Source organism: Cyprinodon tularosa, unplaced genomic scaffold (genome assembly GCF_016077235.1).
Source record: "Cyprinodon tularosa strain WSP-4 unplaced genomic scaffold, ASM1607723v1 ctg637, whole genome shotgun sequence".
Lineage (NCBI taxonomy): Eukaryota > Metazoa > Chordata > Actinopteri > Cyprinodontiformes > Cyprinodontidae > Cyprinodon > Cyprinodon tularosa.
In genome coordinates this window covers 241,801-263,539 of record NW_024039382.1, presented here as the reverse complement: position 1 = coordinate 263,539, position 21,739 = coordinate 241,801, and the positions used below count along the sequence as shown (strand labels likewise).

The 21,739-nt window shown below is 39.3% G+C and overlaps 2 protein-coding genes across 2 annotated transcripts in view; both read left to right on the top strand.

Annotated features, from left to right (window-relative positions):
* The first annotated feature begins 1,453 nt into the window (after positions 1–1,453).
* On the top strand, positions 1,454–9,421 carry LOC119798807 (guanine nucleotide-binding protein G(I)/G(S)/G(O) subunit gamma-5-like). Its single transcript, XM_038308426.1, has 3 exons — positions 1,454–1,643; positions 8,613–8,739; positions 9,001–9,421. Exons 1-2 carry the CDS (start codon positions 1,551–1,553, stop codon positions 8,736–8,738), a joined length of 219 nt encoding a protein of 72 aa, XP_038164354.1. The 5' UTR covers positions 1,454–1,550; the 3' UTR covers position 8,739; positions 9,001–9,421.
* Positions 9,422–12,966: 3,545 nt separating this feature from the next.
* carm1 (coactivator-associated arginine methyltransferase 1) overlaps positions 12,967–21,739 on the top strand; it is a 29,435-nt gene continuing 20,662 nt past the window's right edge. Inside the window, exon 1 of the mRNA XM_038308438.1 lies at positions 12,967–13,150. Coding sequence (XP_038164366.1) covers positions 13,009–13,150 — 142 coding nt within the window. The 5' untranslated portion in view covers positions 12,967–13,008. The remainder of the gene's footprint in view (positions 13,151–21,739) is intronic.

The window sequence follows — 21,739 nt, the reverse complement described above, 5'->3', positions numbered from 1 at the left end:
TCAGAATTCTGACTTTAATCTCAGAATTCTGACTTTTTTCTCAGAATTCTGACTTTTTTTATTGTCAGAATTCAGTCAGAATTCAGACTTTTTTCTCAAAATTTTGGGCCGGATTATATTTCGGATATTTCACTGCGCACGCTAAAAAATGTACAAACTGATCTATCAACAGCGTGCTAAAAGGATTTGGTCTTTAAAACGTGCTAAATAACGCCTCTTATCCATTTAGTACTTTTTCTGCAATGAATATGCAATATGGGGCGTTTACACGCAAAAGTGCGTCTTGTGGGAGGAGAACATGTAAATATATTAATTTAGGACTCGCAAAGTGATTTATCAAACCTGAAAGCAATTTTGCTAACGGTATCTGACTCTATATTTAACACGTTTCAAAAGAAGGTGCAAATGGTCTGTATGCGTAATTGCGCACACATGGCAGCGGTTATTGTCACAAGAAGGAGACATAGAAATGAAGCAAGGAGACGCAGAGAACGCATTTTTTCACTCCGTGTGAATATTTTTGCAATGAACGAGGAAACGATCATCAAAACATATCGTTTATCCAGCATTGCCATTTTGGAGCTGCAATTTTGCTCCTCACAGAGCGTCAGCTGTACTTGTTCCTCAATGCTGGTCAGAGGCATCTCATCTACTGTGCCCCCTCCTGTTTTGTTCGCAGATGTTTTGTTATATGCCAGTTTCTCTTTGGTTCGCCTTCTAATATCCTGGTATCTTCTTTTTACTTCATCCACTGTTCGCAAGGTTTCACCAACAGCGTTTACTTTATTACAGATTTGTTCACATATAGCGTTCCTCTGTGTGACAGTCACACTTCTTTGCTGTAGATCACTTAAATGTTTGTTGGCTTCATCCACCAATACCTCCATTTCCATGGGGTCGAATTTCCTTTTGCGCTTTCTGCTGTCCAAACTCGCCATGCCGCAAACCACAAAACGCGCAAAACCATCATTTAATTAGGGTGTCTCCAACAGTTTTGCACCTGCCACCAGTTACGCAATCACTCTTGTTAAATCACCCGCAAACCATGGTTCAGCCCCTCGCGCAAAATTCCAGTTTGCGAGCGCAAATTACTGCACGCAAAATTGGATCTTGATAAATCCGGCCCTCTGACTTTAATCTCAGAATTCTGACTTTATTCTCAGAATTCTGACTTAAAAAAAGTCAGAATTCTGACTTTTTTTCTCAGAATTCTGACAATAAAAAAAAGTCAGAATTCTGTGATTAAATTCAGAATTCTGAGAAAAAAGTCAGAATTCTGACTTTAATCTCAGAATTCTGACTTTTTTCCCATGTTAAACTGAAATAAAATTTAAAAATCAGTTTACTTTTTTTTTTTTTTCAGTGGCCCTAATCCTCTTCCGTAGGTTTTGTACTTTGTAAAATTTGCATTAAAAAAAGCAGCCATGATTACGTCTAGATTTTATTTTGAAAGTTTCTACCGGAAGTCCTACTCTCCCTCAGCTCACAGTTTGCCCCTAACGGTATAATTGCAGAGTAGCTGTAACTTTCTGGCGAGGTTAAAGTCAGTGATGTCGAACAACAGCGCGGCCAGCAGCAGTTTAGCCATCGCCCAGAAGGCGGTGAAGCAGCTGCGGCTGGAGGCCAGCGTCCGGAGGATTAAGGTAAGAAAACAAAGCTCCGCTCAGGCGCGTGACTGTCCGCCGGAGCGCATCTTCAGCGCCGCGCGCTGCGCGTCAGGCTTTTTTATTAATGGGAACATTTTAAATCAGCCTTCCCAGCCTTTACAAACTCATTTGTTCTGACAGTAAAGACTGTTTCAAAAGTTTGATAAAAGATTTCAAACAGCCGCATCAAACCAACAGCTGTAAATAAATGTTTTGGTCAAATTCAAAGTAGTTGCAAATTAACTCAAATTATTTTCCATAACTGAGTTAAACTTCCCAAACATCTGCTCTGAAGGCCGCCTTCTTATTTACATGGTAAAGTCATGTGAAAGCGGTATCTGTGTATTATTTACAGACAGTTTTCCGCTGCGTGCTGAGCACAGTGTTGGCTTTGTTGCCTGTGCTGCTGTGTGACTGACTGCTGGGATTGTTGGCCGGATACTTATTTTAGAACAGGGTTCAACTATGCGTCCCAATGGAGGGGCATCCAATGCAGAAAAAAAGAAATCCAAAGTTTGTCCGAACAGAAAGTTCCCTCTAGAAAAACTTAAATGGAGCAGAAATATAAATAAAATAAAGTTTGATTTTATTTCATTAATGAAGAAAAACAGAGAGAAAAGTTAACAAACATGGTAAAATTTACACAATGAAAAACATTTATTTGGCATTTACTTAATCAGTTTTAGTCATTTTAACACAATTATTTTATGTCTTACCCTGCTAACACGATACAATTGTGTTAAAGTAAGTAAATATGATAAAGTAAATGGCAAAAATGGTCGCATTATTTTTTCAGTGCACGAAATAAATATAAATGATTTAAACAAAAAATATTGACATGAAAATATTAAATAAAAGGAGGATTACAGGAATATCTGCTGTGTAGCAGTTTGTGGAAAGCCCATCATTACTTCAATGATTCTGTACCAGGGGGGGTGGGGGATTTACCATTTACCAAGTTCACCATATTGGATCAGTCCATTTGCTGCACAACTTGGCGCTTTAGTCGCTAGCCACTTTTCAGACCCCTCTAGCACTTTGATTTCTAAAAAGCTCCTAGCGCCAAATCTAGAGACTTTTTTCTGCTACTGGAGACTTTGGAGACAACATCTAAAAGCAGCGAACTCTGCTCTCCAGAGCGAGTAGATTGGTAACCCCGCCTCCTGCTCTCCTCTATCTTGTCTGCTGTCATGATTCATGCAGCTATTATTTCATCCAAATGAAAAATGGAGAACAGATAAGCAGATCATGGCTTGTCTACAGTGAAAAGAAGGACTGGGTTATTTACTTTGGCCTTTTTGGAAACACAAGAAGGAGCAATCAGCTAAGTGAGCTTAGTGCTGGGAAAAAATCTTTCATTCCTTTAGAGACAGCATGAAAAGTCAGCTGAGTACAAAACATAGAGAGGAAAACAAGAAGAAAAGGGACAAGAAGAGAGGGACACAACCTAGAACAGATAATGAATGTCTATTCTATTAACATTTCTCTTTCTGTAGAATGGGTCTGTTCTATGTGTTGTCTTCTCAATTCAGAGGGGCCCCTGCCTGTCTTTGCCTAGGGCCCCACATTTCCTAAATCCGCTCCTGGCTGTAAATAGTTAATATTCCTGATAATATTATTAAAAACAAAATTAAAGCTGATAATGGAGAATTAATGTCAGATTTGATTTCAAATGAATTTAAATATAAAAAAGTCTTATATAGTTTAATGTTAATCACATCAGACAACATGAATTTGATACTTTCAACAAAAGTGGCGACTGAATAAGATTTCTACAGATCTTTAATGATGAAGTATATATATATATATATATATATATATATATATATATATATATATATATATATATATATAGTCATTATTATCAACATTAAGGTTTTTAATTTGCTGTTTGGAGCCATAAACCTGTTGTGGTTTGGATTAAATAAAACAAACAGTGAAAACAGTGAAATCTTAATCCTTGCATCTGCAAGGCAGCGGACTCATATATCACATCGAACGCGTTTCGTTTCCAGCGACCAGAGTGACTGACTTACATAGTGCAGAGGGATCAAATGCAAAATATAAAAAAATTAGACTGTTTTATTGATTTTATTATTAAATGTATTCACTCATTTCATCTCAGCACTTTTCATAACATAGTGGCTCAGAGACTCATCAGTGTGAAGAATCTAATAATAGGTTTAACACTACAGCATTCAGCTGGCCTGACGCCGACCACATACCATCAATGGTAATACGATTAAGCCAAAATCAAGCTCCACCGTCCCTTTTAGGGCTGCAACTAACAACTGCTCTGCAAATCGATTAATCTGTTGATTTTTTTTTTTTTATTAATCGATTAATAATCAGATACCCAAGATTTTTTATGAAATTAAACCCAGTGAAACTAAAACTTTTCTATTTGAGGAGTTCTGGATAGATTAGACTGACAGACAAAAACATCTTTTTTCTTCAATGCAAAATATTTATATATTTTTTTACAATTTTGGTCTAATTGCTTCTAATTGAGTCGCTCTGTCAGCTAGAGGCATGTTTTAGAGTTTCTATACTCCAGTCAAAGATTAATCGATTACTGAATTAGTTTAAGATTATTTCAATAATCAATTCATCCGATTAGTTGTTTCAGCTCTAGTCCCTTTAATACTTTATTTATATGTAAATAATTTTGTTCTTTAGTAAGAATGATTTCACAGCAAGAGGATTTTAAAGGTGTAAGTTAGGGATGCACGATATTGGGATTTTGGCCGATATCCGATATGCCAATATTTTAAAACTCATGTAGCCGATAACCGATATCGATACCGATGTTAAAGCTGGACAAAAATAAGTAGTCATTGAAAATAGCAGTTTTGTTATCCATTTCTGACACTTTGAAAAATAATATACTCAAATATATTTTCATATGCTGATATCATATTGATTTTTAAAAACGCGGTATCGATCTATTTTACTTACAAAATCTTGTGAAATGTCATCGTTCTGTTACAAACTCTCGTGATATTTTGCAAATTCTTGTGAGATTTTGTTAGTAAAATAGATCGATACCACGTCAATATATCAACATATAAAAATATGGCAACATTTCGTGAATTTTCTGGGGAATTCGTAGCATAACGATGACATATAGCAATATTTCATTAGTAAAAGAGATTGATATGGTGTTTTTAAATGGCAATATATCAGCATTATGAAGATATTGTGATATTTTAATGTATCAATATTTTTTCCCTCGTCTTTAGAGGTTTTTAAGTCTGTAAAAAAGACGTTTTTGAGGAAGAAGACAAAGTAGTATTTTATTTCTTTTTTTAGACCTTAGAAACTCAGAAGCTGATCAAATATCGGGTTAAATATCGGTGGGGTGGCTGATGTCCGATATTCAGTTTTAAGGCCGATACCGATAGGGAGCCGATTATATAGTGCATCCCTAGTGTAAGTGCAGATAGGTATCACTCAGCAGAAATACACAACTACTTTTTTTTCCTCCTTTTTCTTCTCGAGATAATGACATAACTATCTCATTATCACGGTTAAACCATTAATTCTTTTCTAGAGATAACAAGATAATTATCTCGTTATCACGAGGAAACAGTTATTTATTTCTTGAGATAACGAGATGATTAACCTGTCTGAGTAATGAATGAGGCTGACCAACAGCCCTGGATTCCCAGTCCATCCATGCCTGCTGGTTCCATAGTTGTGCAGTCGTGGTACTGCCTATGCGCAAATAATCCATTTTTTAGTTTCCTTTTTCTTTTCACTCATTGTCAGGTTGTGTTGGATGATTGGATTTCATGGAATACAGCAGAAACGAATCTGAACTTTTTTTTTTTATGAAAATCTTTAATCTTTTGGGGGGTTAATGCATCTTATAGCTGTTACAGGCATAACACCCGGTCTGTTCAGAAACACCTGGAGGTATCGGTCTAACCGCTTATCAATCAGAAGTCGTCTGGTTACCTAAAAGTTAGACACAGGACTATTAACAGAATTACACACAGGCTGCCATGATTTAGACTTATACATCCTCTCCCACTGTTGTTGTATTGAAGGATGTAATCAGTTTTAACACACACCAATCATCTCGTCATCACGAGAAAATGGCTTTCAATATCTTTAGATAATGACAAAATTAACTTATTTTCTCAAGAAAACCACTGTGAAAAATTATCGGAGAGACACGACCGCTCTCCGCTTCCGTAAAGAGGATTAAGTTACAGCAGATGTTTAAATGGAGGAAACGAAAAGCAGAAAACCAAAGGAGCTTGAGGAAGGTTTGCCAAATACTGTTTGTGTTTTATCACCTGGCTTGGGTTCTTCTAAAGAGCTGCAACATTTTCTTCAGGAGAAGAGACTTGGCTAAAATCTGGTAAAACCTGTTCATCATTTTGTGAAACACAGTCATGGCAGCGGCATACTGGGGGAGGGTGGATTCTCCTCTGTTAAAGGTGGGGCTTTAGTCCAGCTGAAGGGGCTTTTAGCGTCCCAACAATCTGCTGAAGTCTGATGTAACCTTTGTCTGTTGGAAGACCTGGAGACCATCTTGCCTTTTGGCAGATTTTGGCAGATTTCAAATGTTGACTAAAAATTTCCATAAACCTAAAGTGTTGCATGCATCCACAAAGACTGAGATCTTTTACCGAATTTGGAAGCACTTCAACAAAGTATTAGTCTTAATTAGGGGTGCAAATAATTTTTACATTGTTATTGCATCATTATTCTTGCGTGGGGGAATTTTACCAGATTTCCATGATATTCAATTAGAATCTGGTTCCATTAAAACTTATTTGTCAGAATGAGAATCATGTCTAAATATAATCTTAACACAGTATTTTTTTATTCGATTCAGTTTAATTCAGTGTATTTCTATGGCGCCAATTCACAACACATGTCATCTCAAGGCAGCTAACAATTCACCAGATCATCCAGTCAGATTTATTCAAAGTTTTCTATCTAAGGAAAACCAGCTGATTGAATCGACTCATTGACTTGAAAGCATCTCTCACACTAAGCATGCTTGTAGCGACAGTGGAGAGGAAAAACTCCCTTTTAACAGGAAGAAACCTCCAGCAGAACCAGGCTCAGTGTGAGCGGCCATCTGCTGAGGCCGACTGGGGTTCAAGGAGACAGAAGCAGACATAGAAAAAGAAGCATAGATACAAAAGGCAACTGTCAACCAGCTCCCATGTCAGAGGATGAAGAGAGCACATCCAGTTAGTCACAGTCAGAGAAACAGGACTACACTGGAAAACAGGCCAAGCTCCAACATCTAGAAACAAAGGTGTTGATGGCAGCAGCACAGCTGATATTTCTCTCCAGGATGGAGTCACAGCCAAACAGGAACAGACCAGATGAAGCTACTATGAGAAAAAGCAGAGAGAGCAGAACGTTAGAGATTGAACTAACAGATTCTGCAGAGTGGGAGAATAGAGATAGAATGAAGCAGAATGATGGAAAATGAGTCCATTAAGCTCATATTTCTGTATTAATTTCAGTTTGTTGGTCGGATTAATGTTATAATCTAACTATAAAAACTATAAAACTATAAAAAAAGAAAACTCTCCTTATTACCTGAAATAAAAGCTTGAAGAGGATTTAAACTTTTAACATGATCTTTGCAGCATTCAGCATCGACAGGTCCGTATATACACTATATTGCCAAAAGTATTTGCTCACCTGCCTTGACTCACATATGAGCTTAAGTGACATCCCGTTCCTAATCCATAGGGTTCAATATGACGTCGGTCCACCCTTTGCAGCTAGAACAGCTTCAACTCTTCTGGGAAGGCTGTCCACAAGGTTTAGGAGTGTGTTTATGGGAATTTTTGACCATTCTTCCAGAAGCGCATTTGTGAGGTCGCACACTGATGTTGGACGAGAAGGCCTGGCTCTCAGTCTCCGCTCTAATTCATCCCAAAGGTGTTCTATCGGGTTGAGGTCAGGACTCTGTGCAGGCCAGTCAAGTTCATCCACACCAGACTCTGTCATCCATGTCTTTATGGACCTTGCTTTGTGCACTGGTGCACAGTCATGTTGGAAGAGGAAGGGGCCAGCTCCAAACTGTTCCCACAAAGTTGGGAGCATGGAATTGTCCAAAATGTCTTGGTATGCTGAAGCATTCAGAGTTCCTTTCACTGGAACTAAGGGGCCAAGCCCAGCTCCTGAAAAACAACCTCACACCATAATCCCCCCTCCACCAAACTTTACACTTGGCACAATGCAGTCAGACAAGTACCGTTCTCCTGGCAACCGCCAAACCCAGACCCGTCCATCAGATTGCCAGATGGAGAAGCGCGATTCGTCACTCCAGAGAACGCGTCTCCACTGCTCTAGAGTCCAGTGGCGGCGTGCTTTACACCACCGCATCCGACGCTTTGCATTGCACTTGGTGATGTATGGCTTGGATGCAGCTGCTCGACCATGGAAACCCATTCCATGAAGCTCTCTGCGCACTGTTCTTGAGCTAATCTGAAGGCCACATGAAGTTTCGAGGTCTGTAGTGATTGACTCTGCAGAAAGTTGGCGACCTCTTCGCACTATGCGCGTCAGCATCCGCTGACCCCGCTCCGTCAGTTTACGTGGCCTACCACTTCGTGGCTGAGTTGCTGTCGTTCCCAAACACTTCCATTTTCTTATAATACAGCTGACAGTTGACTGTGGAATATTTAGGAGCGAGGAAATTTCACGACTGGATTTGTTGCACAGGTGGCATCCTATCACAGTTCCACGCTGGAATTCACTGAGCTCCTGAGAGCGACCCATTCTTTCACAAATGTTTGTAAAAACAGTCTGCATGCCTAGGTGCTTGAATTTATACACCTGTGGCCATGGAAGTGATTGGAACACCTGATTCCAATAATTTGGATGGGTGAGCAAATACTTTTGGCAATATAGTGTATATCATAATCACCTGAGTTAACACTGATAACAAACAAACAGACCGTTGTTTTTTTCTACAATGTTTAGGTCTCTCAGGCGGCTGCAGAGCTGAAGACGTTCTGTCTGCAAAATGCTCACAAAGACCCGCTGCTGACCGGGGTCCCCTCCAGTGATAACCCATTCAGGCCTCCCAAATCATGTGTTCTGCTTTGAGGTGTGTGCTGCTGAAGATTATTCATCTTCCTAAATGTCTTTATTCTTCTCACATGCTTCTGTGTACTTCCGTATTCCCTAGAGGTCTGATTTAACATTAGATTTCCCCAAACCTGATTAAACTGAGCAGCATTAGCTTCTAATCGACCAGGACTCCTTTTTTATTTAACAGTCATTTGAAGCCTTTTTGCAGATGAAAGGTTTCAGGTTGTATTTCTGACAAACTACATCATGTAAATTATAATTTGCTTTATATTTTTAGGGTTGGGAAGCAGAACGCAGCGACCAAACAGACTCCTGTGGACTTTAACAAGATGTCACTGCTGCTGAAGATAAAGAAGAAGAAGACCTCACCGCCTGCAGCTGATTGTCAGACAGACTTTTAGTCAACGAAAAAAACAATTCAGTAAAAGAAAAAACGTCTGTTCAAACGCTTCTCCAGAATCAATCCCATTTAGATATTGAATAATAAACAATTTTATATCCTATAAGATTGAGATATATTTCAACATGCTAAGCATATTTCTATTTTTCTCTTTTTAAAGGTTGTAGTTTAATTAGCTTTTAAAACACAGCAAAGGCTTCTTTTCTAAAACAAAGTTCCAACTGATTTCTTTTCCAACTTTCTAAAAACATATTTGGGATGTTTTCAGAAAATAAATGTGTTTATTCTAAGCTTTGTAGATTGGTCTCCTAATTGATTGAATCAGTGGTGCTTTTAGACCAAACGTTCCGGGAGGGAGACGTTTTCTTTTTCCAGGGGAAACCGAAGAAACCAAAGACTGAAACATGCTGGTGAAGATTCTATCATCCAGGTCATAGTCATTCCAAAAAAGTTCAAAAACAATCCACCGGACTTTGTTTCCAAGTTTGAAGACGTTTCTCTTCCCATCCAGGAAGCTTTTTCAATTCAAAATGTCAGAAATAGCGCTGAGTTCCAGGTTTTATGCAGTCGCCCAGCAAAGCCTTGTTTTTGCTTAGAAAACATGCAAATTGAAACAGACGAATGGACCCACTCTTTTCCAAAAAGGTGGACATTTTGAAATGAAAAAGCTTCCTGGATGGGACACCACTGAATCCAGAGGGGATGGGTTAAATGCAGGGAGTTAATTTCGTTGCTCTGTACTTGCAATGCTGTATTGATAATAAAAACGCTGGAAAAAAAAACAAACAAATAGTGACACAATAAAACAAAAAATCTTCTCTAAATGTTGATGGACAGTTTTAACTTCGTTTTTTATTAAAATTCAAAATACTTTAAGGTGAGCTTAGACTGAACATTATTCTTCTGGAGTTAATTTCAACAGACATCCAAAGTCTCCCGGAAGTTCCGGGAGTCTCCCTGATATCGATAGTTGTTCACGGATGCTGATTGGATCATACGTTTCTCTGGTTACTCTCTGGCAGTCACCTAGTTACCACTCAAAGCTGTGCATCCTGGGAAACGGCAGTCCGCCCCTTTGGAGTGAAAGAAAAATAATTACTGTTTTCAATTTGAAATAAGCAAAAGAGGCATCTGCGGCTCTGGACAACTAAAAAAATAGCCAATAAAATTATGATCCTCTCTGATCTCTCCAAAAGTAGAACAATTTTTAAATAATTATGAAAATGAAACAGTTAAATCATAAGCTGGACCAAAGGACCAGTTATTGTCTCTGTGCATGTCATTATTAGACATTTATTTAGTTTAATGCAGAGGCCAGGACCAGTTGTTTTTTTTGTTTTTTTTTCTTGTAATTTTAATTAAAAAATGTTTGTTTTTTTTTACTTTTAGAAAATAACTATATATACCTGTCAGAAAATAATTGTTATCAAATATATATCATATTAGCATTGCCCACGTTGCACTATTAAAAGTACGACTCAAACAGTGTTAAAGTGGTGGAAAGATGACCACCTGAGCAGATGGGCCGCGTGAGGAAAGAGTTTTACGGAAAAAAAAAAACATTAAGGGCCCTCTGGAGGTGCTGCAGGGATCCACCGCTAAGAAAAAAAAACCAAATCTGGTCTTTATTGAAGTGCATCAAAAGAAAGCTGGAGGAAATCCTGTCCACAGATGCATTTAAGGATGCAGCAAACATTTTGAAGAACTGCTACAGACAAATTAATCCAAAAATCCATTTGGTGGTTTACAGGAGAAACACTGTGGAAGAAAACAATTCACAACTTCTTGGACACAGCAGCTTTAATGCGAAACAGAGGCAGTGGCATCAGTTTATATAGATTTATTTTCAGGAGGGAAAGGGAAATAGATGAAAGTAAACACAAGGAAGCCTGTTAAAGGCTCAAAAAGCTTCAAAATGGGGCGTCGGTTCAACCAAGGAAACATTCCTAAAATTAGAGCAAGAACTACAATAAATGGTTTAGATGAAAGCATAATAATGTCTAGAAGAATCCGGTTAGAGTCCAGACCTAAATCCCCTAGAATCACAGGCTTATTAATGATCTTTAGAGACACTCTCCATCTAAGCTGACTGAGCTCAAACTCATTTACACAGATTTCAGTTCCTATACTCAAAATAAATGTTGCATAAACAGAAAATATTTTTATAAAGTATTTTGACTCAGGGATACAGAGTATAAATCACATATTTCAGACTTGTCAAACATGTTAAGAACCTGTTTCATTTTTTTCCCACTTTATTATTCACTGGTTTATGAAATTTGAGAATATTCTGATCAAATGCAAAACATGAAAACATTAGATGGTACAAATATGTGCAAAGAACTATTAATGTATAAATACTCTAAACGATTTCTCCCTATCCCTACTTTATTTTAGCACCGACTAAGAACATATATGAACCTACTGTAACGTAAAAGGAATTTGCTTTATGGTTTATAAGATAAAACAGCAGTTGAGCTTCAAGTGTTTGCGCGCAAGAGCAGTAAAATGTTTTCCTGTCCCTTTTCTTCTTGTTTTCCTCTCTATGTTTTGTACTCAGATGACTTTTCATGCTGTCTCTAGAGGAATGAAAGATTTTTTCCAAGCACTAAGCTCACTTAGCTGATTGCTCCTTCCTGTGTTTCCAAAAAGGCCAAAGTAAATAACCCAGTCCTTCTTTTCACTGTAGACAAGCCATGATCTGCTTATCTGTTCTCCATTTTTTATTTGGATGAAATAATAGCTGCATGAATCATGACAGCAGACAAGATAGAGGAGAGCAGGAGGCGGGGTTACCAATCTACTTGCTCTGGAGAGCAGAGTTCGCTGCTTTTAGATGTTGTCTCCAAAGTCTCCAGTAGCAGAAAAAAGTCTCTAGATTTGGCGCTAGGAGCTTTTTAGAAATCAAAGTGCTAGAGGGGTCTGAAAAGTGGCTAAATATAGCGACTAAAGCGCTAAGTTGGCAACACTGCTCTTTCCACCATTTTTTTTAATGGTTTGCTGCTGTCTGTTTGGACCTTTCTGAACATGTGCAGCAAATGGACCGATCCAATATGGTGGACACTGAAGGGGGGGCTGAGACACTCTAAAGATTAAGTGTTCTGATGGCATTTTAGGAATAGTTGTATTAACCATACATGTAAACTAAGTTTTTAGGGGCCCCCCAGGAACTTGGGGCCGTAGGCAACAGCCTATTATTGCCCCAACCATTGCATGTTTTATGCACAGGTGAAAATGATGAAAATTGTGAACGACTCCTAGATGCATCATCAATAATACAAACAGGTGTAGATTTTGCGTTCACAAGTGGAGCAGTACGGCTATCGCCATAGTTTTCTGCTTGATTTATGCATATAAATTGCTTTATTATATTTCATGCAGGGAGTCTTACAGATTATATGGACACTGCAATGTAAGTAGAACAGGAAAGGAAAAACAGAAAAAAAGAGAAACTATGAAAGAAAGAGGAGATAAAACAATAAGTAACACCTAGATACAATTGCTGAGGCCCCCCAGGAACTTTGGGCCCTAGGCGACTGCCTAGTATTGCCCCCACCAGTGTATGTTTTGTTCACATGTGAAAATTGTGAACGACTCCTAGGTCTATCATCAATAATACAAACAGGTGTATTCCTGCAGAATTTGTTGGATATTTTAGATTTTGGAAGTTTCTGACTGAAAAGACAGAAATCTTCGCCGTGTTTGTACAGCCGCAGTCCAGCCGCTAGGAGTCACTGTTGGGGCGCTGCAGATGGCCGCTCTGCCTCCAGCAGCGTGTTTGTACAGCCGCGGTCGGGCCGCTAGGGGGCGCTGCTTGCGGCCGCTCTGCCTCCAGCAGCTTGATTGGCTGTTAGCGCCATCGACCAGCCTCTACTTCCATCGAAGATGGCGGTCTCAGTGTTCCGCGGCGTGCGGCTGCTCTCCATCGGGGACGCCAACGGAGACATACAGCGACATTCAGAGCAGCAGCCGCTGCGACTGGAAGTGAAAACGTCCCAAGATGCGGCCCTCATCAATCTCTCCAATGGTGAGCTGGACGTTGTTTCCCGGAGGAGCTCTCTGGCCGCTCGGCCTGACTGAGCCGCTAATGCTAACGGCTCAGCGGTAGCTTTAGCCGACAGCGAGCTGCTCCAGGTTACACCGCTTTATTGCTCCTTTACTGCTAACGAAACGTCTAGAAAATACTGTTAATGTTTTGTAACTTGCTGAGGATTCTGAAGAACAATAAACTTTATTGTTCTATTGTGAAGTTTGCTGCCGGGGCACCGCGGCTAACAACAAGCAGCGCAGAGCGGTTTAAACACCGCCGCTAAATCATCTTAACTGGAAGTTCAACTAAACAAGCCGCTAGACGCTGAATTTAAACATCAGTAATGTTTGAAACCTTCGGCTTTGTTAGTTTCTATCTGTGTTCCACAGTAGTGCTGGTTTAGATGGGAGGCATGGTCAGGTCCCCATGGGAGCCGGTTGGTAGTTGGCTGAAGGCTGAGCTTCAATTAGCCGCTTTGAATTGTTTCGCAGACCGAGAGGCTTCATCCGGGACCAGCCGCGGGGCTGAGCGGTCCGGGCGGCCCTGCGCCGCAGAGGAGACCCGCTGAAACTTTGAGTTTAATAACGGCTGTTTGGGCGGATTTGGCTGCGTCTCCACCGGGGCCCTCATTACTTATGCATTCATCTTTGTTCTCATTGGGACAATGGCTTAGACCCCCCCCCCCCCCCATCTCCACCGCCTCCTCCTGCATCACAGCCGCTCTGCTCATTTTCCCACTGATAGAGGAACGACAGCATCTCTACTAGAATAATTCTATTCACTTTATTTCTATAGCGCCAATTCACAACACGTCATCTCAAGGTCCATTACAGATCATTCAATTAAATTTATTCAAAGTTTTCCATCTAAGGAAAACAAGTTGATTGCATCGACTCTTCAGCAATCCCTCACCTAAGCATGCTTGTAGCGACAGTGGAGAGGAAAAACTGCCTTTGAACAGGAAGAAACCTCCAGCAGAACCAGGCTCAGTGTGAGCGGCCATCTGCTGAGGCCCACTGGGGTTCAAGAGACAGAAGCAGACATAGAAAAAGAAGCATAGATACAAAAGGCAGCTATCAACCAGCTCCACAGGCGGCCCCGTCCAGGAAACACACAGCCAGGCAGACGAGCTCCGAGCCAGCTCCCATGTCAGAGGACGAAGAGAGCACATCCAGTTAGTCACAGTCAGAGAAACAGGACTACACTGAAAAACAGGCCGATCTCCAACATCTAGAAACAAAGGTGTTGATGGCAGCAGCACAGCTGATATTTCTTTCCAGGATGGAGTCACAGCCAAACAGGAACAGACCAGATGAAGCTACTATGAGAAAAAGCAGAGAGAGCAGAACGTTAGAGATTGAACTAACAGATTCTGCAGAGTGGAAGAATAGAGATAGAATGAAGCAGAATGATGAAAAAGGGGTCCCTATGTCCTCCAGCAGTCTAAGCGTATAGCAGCAGAACTATAGAGATAGATCAGGATAACCTGAGCCACTCTAACTAGAAGCTTTATCAAAAAGGAAAGTTTTAAGTCTAGCCTTAAAAGTAGGCAGGGTGTCTGCCTCATGGACTAAAACTGGTAGTTGGTTCCACAGTAGAGGAGCCTGATAACTAAAAGATCTGCCTCTGCGTTGTGCATCGCAATAATTTGGTCACAATACAACTTTGTAACAATTTGCAATATCAAGATATATTTACAGGTGCTGGTCATAAAATTAGAATATCATGAAAAAGTTGATTGATTTCAGTAATTCCATTTAAAAAGTGAAACTTGTATATTATATTCATACATTACATACAAACTCATATATTTCAGATGTTTATTTTGTTTAATTTTGATGATTACAAATGACAACAAATGAAAATCTCAAATTCATCATATCAGAAAATTAGAATATTGTGAAAAGGTTCAAAATTGATGGCCCCTGGTGCCACACTCTAATCAGCTAATTAACTCAAACCACCTGCAAAAGCCTTTAAATGGTCTTTCAGTCTAGTTCTATAGGCTACACAATCATGGGGAAGACTGCTGACTTGACAGTTGTCCAAAAGACGACCATCGACACCTTGCACAAGGAGGGCAAGACACAAAAGGTCATCGCTAAAGAGGCTGGCTGTTCACAGAGCTCAGTGTCCAAGCACATTAATAGAGAGGCGAAGGGAAGGAAAAGATGTGGTCGAAAAAAGTGTACAAGCAAGAGAGATAACCGCACCCTGGAGAGGATTGTGAAACAAAACCCCTTCAAAAATGTGGGGGAGATTCACAAAGAGTGGACTGCAGCTGGAGTGAGTGCTTCAAGAACCACCACACACAGACGTATGAAAGACATGGGTTTCTGCTGTCGCATTCCTTGTGTCAAGCCACTCTTGAACCACAGACAGCGTCAGAAGCGTCTTGCCTGGGCTAAAGAGAAACAGGACTGGACTGCTGGTGAGTGGTCCAAAGTCATGTTCTCTGATGAAAGTAAATTTTGCATTTCCTTTGGAAATCAAGGTCCCAGAGTCTGGAGGAAAAGAAGAGAGGCACTTCATCCACGTTGCTTGAAGTCCAGTGTAAAGTTTCCACAGTCAGTGATGGTTTGGGGTGCCATGTCATCTGCTGGTGTTGGTCCATTGTGTTTTCTGAGGTCCAGGGTCAACGCAGCCACATACCAGGAAGTTTTAGAGCACTTCATGCTTCCTGCAGCTGACCAACTTTTTGGAGATGCAGATTTCATTTTCCAACAGGACTTGGCACCTGCACACAGTGCCAAAGCTACCAGTACCTGGTTGAAGGACCATGGTATCCCTGTTCTTAATTGGCCAGCAAACTCTCCTGACCTTAACCCCATAGAAAATCTATGGGGTATTGTGAAGAAGAAGATGCAATACACCAGACCCAACAATTCAGAAGAGCTAAAAGCCACTATTAGAGCAACCTGGGCTATCATAACACCTGAGCAGTGCCACAGACTGATCGACTCCATGCCACGCCGCATTGCTGCAGTAATACAGGCCAAAGGAGGCCCAACTAAATACTGAGTGCTGTACATGCTCATACTTTTCATGTTCATACTTTTCAGTTGGCCAACATTTCTATAAATCCTTTGTTTTTATTGGTCTTCAGTAATATTCTAATTTTCTGATATGATGAATTTGAGATTTTCATTTGTTGTCATTTGTAATCATCAAAATTAAACAAAATAAACATCTGAAATATATGAGTTTGTATGTAATGTATGAATATAATATACAAGTTTCACTTTTTAAATGGAATTACTGAAATCAATCTACTTTTTCATGATATTCTAATTTTATGACCAGCACCTGTAGTTTAACTACTCAGCTAATATTAAAATTAAACAAAAAGCAAATGCTGTGTATTTAGTAGAAGATATTCATCATTCTGTTATTTTTGTAGCCATGTTGTTTGGGGTTGGATTCACTTTGCATCTTCTACTGTGATTGCCTCTACTACATGCACAGCAAAAGGGCTCCAAGGGCCCATCTACTGGAGCAGGGGTGCAGAAATAGTTCAAAATCCCCCATTGTTTTAGAGAAAAAATATTTAAAGAATAAAACTGATATTAGAAACTTAAGGATCGAAATTATATTGAGATGCCAAAAGTCTCAATATATTGCCAAATCGTTTCCCACAGCCCCATACAAGAACACATAAAAGCCATTGTAATCATACCTGTAAGGATGAGTTTAAATATATTGGAGTTGGTTGATAAAAATATATGAAAATTAAATATTAAATAGAGAAAAGTCAGTACACCCAGTTTCGGTGTAAAAAGTTTAAAATCTTTCTGATATTGGATTTTATTTTTTGATACTATAAACTTTCTGTGTCTGTTTATTTGGTCTAAACTGGATATAATATTCACAATAAACCTACTAAAACAAATAGTGTCAGGTTACATGTGTAAATCAGCTGAACTTTGTTGCATAACTTTCCATCCCCATGAGCCTCACATTTTAATGTGTGATAGTTTCACTTTTTAAACACTTAATTTTACAGCAGAATATTACACTTTATTTACAGCTTTATGCTCTGAATTATTTACTTATATATATATTTTTTTATTATCTTTTTTTATTCCCCTTTGTACTAATGTTTCCTGAGGCACTGAACCTTTTCTTATGTCTCTTTTTTGGTTTTCCATCAGTTGCTCTTTGATTTCTAATGAAATTTGTTTGTGGAAAAAAACTTTTTTCAGGAACTTTTTAATTTGATTTGGAAAACATGCAGTTTCTTCTTTAGTGGGATTTTACAACTTGCTCTCTGGAGACGATGTGCAGGTTTATCACTAAAGGTCTGAGAGTTTGTTTAATCTAAAATGATTTGACAGTTAATGGGCCGACAGTAAGCTGCTTTCTGAGGTGGGCAACAACCAGTCTTATTTAATCACCATTCTATCACCAGTGAATCTTTTCCTCCTTTTTTCACCTGGTTATTTCTGTTGACGGTGGCTGCTCTGGGACCTGTTCTGGGTCGGGTTCAATAAGCAGAATGAACGGACTACTGAGTGAAGAGGAATTGGGAACAAATAAAAATAAGACACTATAAAATCATTTCACCTGATTAGCCAAACTTTTTAATTCAATGATCATCTTGTTCCAATAAAGCTGAAAGCTGAAGCCATTATTGCATCGTATTATTTAGGGATGCAAATAACGGTTATTTTGCAAATCCATTAATGTGTACATTATATTTTTTCGTTTCCTGGATTAATAATCATATAGCCAAAGGTTCCTTAAAGAAGACATCTTTTGAAATTAAACCAGGTGAAACTAAAACCTCTGGATAGAGCATATTGACAGATGATACTTTTTTTTATTTTAAATGCAAAATGTTTACTTTTTTAAAAACTATTTTGGCATAATTCCTGCTCTAAGTGGGTTGGTCTATAAGCTAAAGGCCGTTTTAAAGTCTTTATACTCCGGTTAACGATTATTGATTACTGAATTACAATTATTTCAATCGAATAATTGTTTAAGCCCTAATATTAATTAAAGAAGTGATCAGTCGGAGTGAAATCATCCTGACTTCTGAGTTGTACCAGAACTCAGCAGCACAAACGGTAAAAATCTGCTCTGCTTTGAAAATGCTGACATTCCTCAAATGCAGCAGAAATACCTCAGTCTGCTGCTTCAGTCTCACCCAGATTCTCTGCTCTACATGATCAACAATCCATTTCACAGAAACATTACAGCCTCCTTGAGATGAACTCATTCATCAGGGCACTGGAAACTTGACTGATTGGCAAATGGATTAAGCTGTTGATAAATTTTTAGTGAAAATAAAGCTTTTCCTTAATATATCTTAAATGCAAAATCTTTACATAATCTTTTATAATGTGGGTATAATTCCTGCTCTAAGTACGTCGCTCTGTAAGCTAAAGGCATGTTTTACATTTTGTACACTCCAGTTAATGGTAAATCGATTACTAAATTGGTTAACGATTATTTCAGCTTCGGGTTAAACCTGAAGTTATCTGGCTAAGCCAGTAGTTGTGCTTCATGGTTCAGGCCTCGGGGCGGGCAATGCTATCTTTCCATCATTATGTAAATCAAGAACCAAACTCACGTACAGTCTGGTGGACTCTTTTGTTTGAACAAAGCCTTATGAAAAAAATCCATAACACTTTTAAACTCCAGGTTTTATGAAACCCAAAAACAAAACGCACATTAATATGATAAAGTCTGATTTCCTGGTGACGACTCCTTTAATCTCAGCTTACATCATCTGATCACATTCAGAATCGGCTCCTCAGACCTGAAAACAATAATACTGAAACTTGGTTATACGGCTTAAAAAATAAAATCTAAGTTTTTGTTTTGATGCCAAATATTTAAAAAATGACAGAAGTTAGTTTAAGAACTTGTTTTTATTAAAATCCTCCCTTCTGGGAGTCGACCTGAATTTAAAGTTCAGCTACATCCAAGCTGCTAAACATGCTGTAAAACCAGTTGGAAGGCATTGAAAATATGACGGCGAGTCAAGCGACGCGACCAGCTAGTTAATCCAATATGAAAATACACTGTGTGCAGAATTATTGAGGATTATGTTTATTATTGAGCCACAATTGTGTTCTCAATCGAACCAAAAGACTCCTTAATATCAAAGTTTCATATTTTATGAAGTTGATGTGTTTTTTTTTTGTTTTTTTTTTTTTAGATTTGGCCATTTTATGAGGATGTTTGTGTGTGCAGGTAAATATTACTGCACAGAATAATTAGGTAATGTAATAAAAAACAAATATATGCCCATCTCACTTGTTTATTTTCACCAGGTAAACCAATATAACAATTCAAAATTCAGAAATAAACATCTGCAACATAAAAACAAAACAAAAACAAATCAGTGACCAGTATAGCCACCTTTCTCCACCATTGCGCTCGAAATCCTTCCATCCATAGATTCTGTCAGTGTCTTGATCTGTTTGCGATCCTCATTGCGTGCAGCAGCCTCCACAGCCTCCCAGACACTGTTTTCCCTCCCTGATCTCTATCTCTATAGTTATGCTGCTGTAGACTTAGACTTCTGGAGGACATAGGGACCCCTTTTTCATCATTTTGCTTCATTCTATCTCTATTTTCCCACTCTGCAGAATCTGTTAGTTTAATCTCTAACGTTCTGCTCTCTCTGCTAGATCTCATATTTCATGAAGGACCAACGGTTCTTCATGGGGTCCAGATCGGGTGATCAAGGGGGCCATGTCATTATCTTTTTCTCCTTTTACTTTTTCTGGCCAGCCATGCTGTGGTGTATTTTGATGCGTGTGACGGAGCATTGTCCTGCATGAATATCAGGTTTTTCTTGAATGATGGCGACTTCTTTTTGTTCCACTGTTTGAAGAAGGTGTCTTCCAGAAACTGGCAGAAGGTCTGGGAGTTGATCTTGACTCCATCATAGGGCTGGGCGATAATTCAATAACGATATATATCGATCGATAGACGTGTGGCGCAATAGAAAAAAAGAGGTTTGATAAAAAAGAAACGCAGTTTTCCTTCCTTCTCATTGTAGCCTAGCATGTAGGTTTATGCTAGTCACTGCTTCCTCCCAACCAATCACAATCACGGACCCAGGCACGCCGTCACCAAGCGCCGCCCTCTCAAACCACAACACAGAGCACATGAAGATGTCGCAGCAAGGAGAGGCGGAGGAAATTGTTTCAAAGAAAGGTTTTTGTAGTTCGGCAGTCTGGCAGTATTTCGGTCATGGCAAGTCGGACTAAAAAAAAACCACAGTCATCTGTAAAATGTGTCGGGAACCAGTGAAAACCAAGTCTGATAACACAACCAACTTTTTTTTTTTATCATCTGAGCCGCTCACAGCCGCAGGAGTACGAGCTGTGTAGGCCCCGGCGCGAAACTCCTGAAGGAATCTTCAGGAATTTCGGGAAAATATATATATATTTTCAGTTCTGGGCAGTTTCCCACGTAGTTCTAACAATTGAGATAAAAATGCTGAGGGGCCAGAAACTTCAAAGTAATAACTCAGGTTAAAGCAGGAAACGGGGGCGGCGGCGGGGGGGCATTTATTTATTTGTTATATTTATTTTGGTCACTTTTCTGGTCCCTTTAGTTTATGCTTTGTCAGTATTTAATAACATAACTCAGGTCTCTTAAGTTATTTTTCTTTAAAACAATTCTGTTATGGTTAAAAAAGTTGGTTAAATAAAGATTTAATTCAAAGTCTGTGTTTGTGTGTTTTATTAAAATTAAATCATTTAGCAATATTATAAAAAGTCCAGGCAGAGTTGCACATAAAATATGGTTTCAAATCTTTTCAATAATTATCGATATCGATCAATATCCATTTTTTTTTTTTTTGCTATTTTTCTATATCGCCCAGCCCTAATACATCATCAACCTGAAAAGGTCCCACAAGCTCATCTTTGATGATAGCAGCCCATAGCATTACCCCACCTCCACCTTGCTGGCGTCTGAGTGGATAAGGAACTTGCTGCCCTTTACTGATCCAGCCTGGTGCCCATCCATCCACCTGGCCCATCAAGACTCTCTCTCATTCCATCAGACCAAAACACCTTGGAGGAATCAGTCTGCAGATATTTCTTGGCCCAATCTTAGCGTTTTGTCTTGTGTGTCTTGTTCAAAGGTGTCCTTTTGTTGGCTTTCCTTACCTTGGCCAGGTCCCTGAGTATTGAGCACCTTGTGCTTCCCGGCACTCCAGACATGTTGCAGCTCTGAAATATGGAACAACTGGCGGCTAATGGCTTCCTGGCAGCTTCACGCTTCATCCTTCTCAATTCATTGGGAGTTATTTTGCGTCTTCTTTCTTCAACACGCTTCTTGCGCCCCTGTTGGCTATTTGCCATGAACCGCTGGATTGTGCGATGATCCCGCTTCAAAAGCTTGGATATTTCCAAACTGCTGCACCCCTCTGAAAGACATCTGACACTTTTTGACTTTTCAGAATCTGTCAAATCTCTTTTCTGACCCATTTTGCCAAAGGAAAGGAAGTTGCCTAATAATTAAGCACACTTTATATAGGGTGTTGATGTCATTAGGCCACACCCCTTTTAATTACAGAGATGCACACCACCTGATTTACTTAATTGGTAGTTGGTTTCCAGC